General features: G+C 39.7%; 2 protein-coding genes across 7 annotated transcripts in view; one reads left to right on the forward strand and one right to left on the reverse strand.

Annotated features, from left to right (window-relative positions):
• Positions 1-907: 907 nt before the first annotated feature.
• On the reverse strand, positions 908-3,828 carry LOC138047211 (uncharacterized). Its single transcript, XM_068893996.1, has one exon. The coding sequence runs from the start codon at positions 3,423-3,425 to the stop codon at positions 1,698-1,700; it is 1,728 nt and encodes a 575-aa protein (XP_068750097.1). The 5' UTR covers positions 3,426-3,828; the 3' UTR covers positions 908-1,697.
• A 564-nt stretch (positions 3,829-4,392) lies between these two features.
• Positions 4,393-5,000, forward strand: part of LOC138047289 (uncharacterized) — a 27,876-nt gene continuing 27,268 nt past the window's right edge. Inside the window, exons 1-2 of one of the 6 annotated variants that reach the window (XM_068894113.1) lie at positions 4,393-4,454; positions 4,706-4,816. In XM_068894113.1, coding sequence (XP_068750214.1) covers positions 4,408-4,454; positions 4,706-4,816 — 158 coding nt within the window. In that variant the 5' untranslated portion in view covers positions 4,393-4,407. Of the gene's footprint in view, positions 4,455-4,531; positions 4,817-5,000 lie in introns of those variants that run through there. The other 5 variants (XM_068894268.1, XM_068894188.1, XM_068894348.1 and 2 more) reach the window with 5 other exon arrangements.

Here is a 5,000-nt window from a genome sequence, read left to right on the forward strand (position 1 = left end):
GGGGGTGGGGTGGTAATTTTTGGACATACGCACTTTCGGGGAAAGGTACATTATTAATCTGCCTTAGTTGGTTAAAAAATCACGGATCCTCCCCCCGTTCCCCCAGCAATAAACTTGAACAGTCCCCCAGAAAACACACCAGTTCACAGCTTTCTGATATTCCTTTGCGCAGTATCAATAATACACTGAGTAGAGATACTTCGAAGAAATCGACACAAAGTCACTCACCTTGACGAGAGGAAAAAATAGTCCCATGAAAGAACATGTGCTTACTGGTAATTACTAGTAGTAATCTCGACAGTCGCTTAAAGGGGCTAGGTCACGCTATTTTAGGTAATTTTGTTTAATTTTGTTAATTATGAGCTCTAAACGTCAAATTGGCAGAGCAAGAGTCTCTCATTTGCAAAATCACGGCCACATAACAACTGAGAATGATTTTCCAGCTTTGTAAATGACATTTTCATATAGACTGATGTAAATTTGAAAAAAGGTGGGCCGACGTTTTTCAAATTTACCCAAATTCAATCCATTTCAATCTTCTCCAGTTTTGTCCATCCATGTCCTTTCTTGGCTTCCCTGTGTTTTGTTAGAGTTCTTCTATAGTTTTGAACAGTTATTTTGATATTTTAGTTAATTCTATGACCATTCGATCAGTGCTGAAATTGCCTGAAATTGCGTGACCTAGCCCCTTTAAGCTTTAGCCTGTATTTCCGAAAAGTTCCAAGCTAGAAAACTAAGCATGTGACCAAAAGAGGATGCCATCAGATCGAGAACAAGTGTGCGAAAATGCACGCGAGGGTGCCCCTGCAAACAAAAAACAGAATCGGCTTCGGGGCGGCTATTTTGGTGTCCGTTAAAGAGAAAAATCTCATTCCTATTGGAAAAATTAGGACTCGTTCTCCCTTGATCGATTAATAATAACGCTTTAATATCAGAATTTCCACATACATGGCTCTTCACCTGATATATCTAAAAAAAAGGATAATATCAGTAATAATAATTCAAGGAACCCTTTAAATTATACTGTTAGAAATTAGTAATAATTGTTTGCTTTGCAACGGATTCTAAGAAATTAATATGTTTGACTTGAGAAATTCTTAGCACACATGATTTAATCGTAGCTGGATATGATTTAAATAATGTTACAGTCCTGAATAAATGTATTATAAAAGGGATGACCAAATGAACTGTGCTGCTAGAGCGCCGGGTTCTTGAGTGTTGGACGAACGTATTCTATAATGATCTTAAATCTCTGCCCTTGCAAATGTCTTTGTATCCGGGAATATATTTGTAAGCACTGCTCGCCTCGACTAGCTTTTGCTAACTGCGAGCAGTGCATAGCCTTGTGATATGTAAATGATTTTTATACAAAATGCAAAATAAAACTGAAACTGAACGCGTTCTAACAGTAGTGACTCCGGTCAAGTGCTACTGTAAAGAGCCTTGTTAGTAGTCTTTCACAAATGCCAATCAGGCGCTGCGCTCCGATCCCGCATGGGTAGCCAGCCTATCTTGACGATAGAGTCTACGCTATTTATATATATTTACCAGTTACAAAATTAGCCGCATAGTACTGTATTCGTTGTAGTCGCCTTAGGAGATGCTCCGTAAGTGGGTAAACGTCTGCATGCATATTTCTCTGAAAGCATCACAGATGCTTGCTTTACTTGACAGAAAATGAAAGAGGTGCTGCGAGGTTATAGCACTATGACTTTGCTTTCAATTCCTATCATAGTGAGTATGACGATGCGTCCTTCCTTGGTGACGGTCATCTTTGGGGTAACTTGAAGTTCTTTCTCCGTTTTTGATGTTCTTTTGTAGGGTTGATAAATGCTCTTCACATACTCGGCCTTCTCGTTGTTAATGCTGTAAATTGAAATACTGAGAAAGTCAGATTGTGTCTCGTAGTTTAAGGTGGCAAAGTGTTGGGTCTTATGGAAAAATATGATGCTCTTAGCGGAAGGAATCACCTCTAGTTCGTAGTTTGGAAGGTGACAACCCTGCTGATTGAACACACATACGTGCCCATCGTTATTCAATACGATTACATAGCCATCATCAAGAACAGCAATATCTTCTACTTTCGTGAGTACATCCCGTTCAAAGCTTCGGATGAACGTCCCATCAATCTGGTACAACTCAACTGCTACTTCTTTAGCAACAAGAATTTCGCCGTTATCATTAATGGCAATAGTGCTGCACAACCCCTTGCTCAATTTGAATTTTTGACTAAATGTACCCTGTTTGTCGAATACATACACGCTAAAACGATACTTGTCCATCTGAATAAGGACGAAGAAATTGTCTTTTTTGTCTGTTGCAACACTGATTATGTGTTCGTCGACCACGCGGCGGGAAAGAGCTTGAAATGAAAACTTGAACTCAAAGGAACTTTTTCCGCTCCTTTCAAACACTTTGATGGTGCGATCACCGTCATCAGCAATAATTAAATGGCCCTCGCCGTTTGCAGCGATATCTAGAGGTGATACCAATTTGCGCTCTTCAACATTCTCTTCCTCTAAAGAACTTGTTACGCAAAGGTGACCAACTCCCAATCTAGCCATAATTTCTGTCACTCTTGCATCCCGCAAGGCATCGATTTTCTCTTCGTGATTTTCAATGTCGATACCAGGCAATCTCCAAAGTCCTCTGTCCATGAATGCCCTCTCGACAATATCGTGAATTACGAAATTGATCGAGCAAACTCCGACAAAAATTTGCGCTTGCTCCGAACTCAACTTCCCTGCTTTCTTGGTAATTGCGTTTTTGAATACTTTCGTAACTTCCGTCATGGCGTGTAGTTGTTCGAGGCTGGTTTTGCATGATATGAAAGCGGTCGAAATACGTTCCAGCTCAAGACTATGCACATTGTGTAGAACATTCTCTAGTATTTTCTGGTGTAGTTTCGCCAGTATGTAAATGGACTGACCTGTAACGCGATCGAAAGCGGAGAGACCTTCATTTTCAAATGCTTCCGCTGCATTTTTACACGCTTCTTCAAAGTTCCTCTTAGCCTCTTCAAGCGAATCCCTTTTTTTCTCAAGCTTTAGATTTTTTCTCGCTTCATCTAATCGCATATCTGCATGAAGTGGTTTAGCCTTGAAGGATTTTTTGAGGTTAAACGCTTCCCTCCTTGTAAGGCTTCTTGTTCTTGGTAAATGATGGTCATCCTCCTTGAAAACTGCTCTCAACTGTTCTAGACCTCCCTTGTATTCTCTCAAACATAGTTTCAAGCGTGTTCGGCTTTGCTGGTTAATTTTCACATGGAGGTCGTCTAGTTCAGTCAAAAGCATTTCTTGGTATTTACTCGGCTGTCCACCTTCTTCGAGCTTTTTTAGCTGCCTTTGTCTTTCTGATTTCCAAATCAGTCCAAAAGAACTTTCGAAAAGGATCTTTGCTAAAGAAAGCAGAAATTCTGTTTCCATGATTCCAGGACGGTTAGAACTAAACTTGTGAAGGGAAGAATGATTTTGCTTTTGCCCAAAACCGTGCTACACTATTAGACGATTCGGCCAATTCAGTGTTGTACCCCACTCAAGTCAATCTCTCGGGTGTATCGCATTTGCATGATAATGTAGCATTCACATGTAAACTGATATGTAAATACTTGACCCAATTTTTTATTCCCAAAGGATGTTTGGCATCATTTTGCGAAGACATTTTTTGGAAAACTATATGTTATTATTTTGTTAGAAAACAGTCCTAAGAAAATACGCGCACTGATTGGTTAAAAATCGTGTTTAGACAGAACTAGCGCGAGCTGTTGACGTAGTGATGGCGCAAGCAAAGAGAATTTACATTTTGATAATTACAGTCAACAAGTTGTTTTCCTTTTTCTCGTCGCGTTATTTTCTAAAAGAAATAGAAAACATGTACTCCGTGTTTCTATCGAGTTATAGAAACACTAGTGAGTTTGGGAGAACTCGAAAAAGCTGTGGAAACACCCGCCACTGACCTGCGGCTCGTGTTTCCACAGCATTTCTCGTTCTCCCAAACTTTCACTCGTGTTTCCATAACTGGATACAAACACGGTACATGTTTTCTATTTCTTAAATGGTATCATTTGTCGAGCGCAGTTGTTTGGAAAACTATAAGTTTTTATAATTGGAGTGCGTTTAAATATTAGAATAATCAAATGAAACAGGAAGGAATCACCACAGCGTGACATGCTCGGAAAAACAGGAAGTCGATGACGTCAACGGACTTTCCCGAGTCGTATGATGGTCGCGTGATTCTTCAACCAATCACAAACTTCACATTTTTATTTCACAATTGTGAATTTTTTTAGTGAAACTCTAATTGATTTGTTTACGTTTGAGCGATGGAGCGCTCACCATATAAAGGAACTGTTATGGTTTAATGCGATTATTCAAACTATATGTTTTTTTCATGAAGTGGTGCGTTTATATGAAATGTGATCAATTTTTGAGAGGAGACGCTGATGGCCAACCTATGTAAGCGAGAAGCGAGTTGGTTCTTAGGCAGGCCTGTTCAAGTCATGCAAAATGGTATTTTGAGAGGGAGTGGGGTGGGGTAATAGTGACGGGGATAATGATCCAAGCTGCTCCTTAAAGGAAAAAAAAAAGGATATTGACGTGACTAAAGAAGAAGATTACACAGGATTGAGAAAGATATATCTTGATCGTTCTGGTTCCAAAATTTATAAAATTCATGTTCAATGTTCATCTTCTTCAACCCCTGAAAGGTCAATGGTCGCCCCCAAAGAAACTGGCGTAGCTGCTTGTTTACAGCAATCTGGTGTGTTATCGTTGCTTCTTGAACGTGAGCTGCGAAGCAGTCGTTTACCTAACAAAAGGTCAGTACTTCTTCTTTGTTTTAATTTGTATATAGAGACAAACACTTTGCGCGAGAGCGGAGATCGATACTCAAGTGAATGGCTGACTTCGATCGCGAGCCTTTATCTCCCAGTGATTGAACGATTGTGTAACTTTTAATAAGACATAAACTTTCAAGCTTTCTTGAGCAAACCTGAACGAATT

This window comes from Montipora capricornis, chromosome 1 (assembly GCF_036669925.1).
Source record: "Montipora capricornis isolate CH-2021 chromosome 1, ASM3666992v2, whole genome shotgun sequence".
NCBI classification, from domain to species: Eukaryota; Metazoa; Cnidaria; class Anthozoa; order Scleractinia; family Acroporidae; genus Montipora; species Montipora capricornis.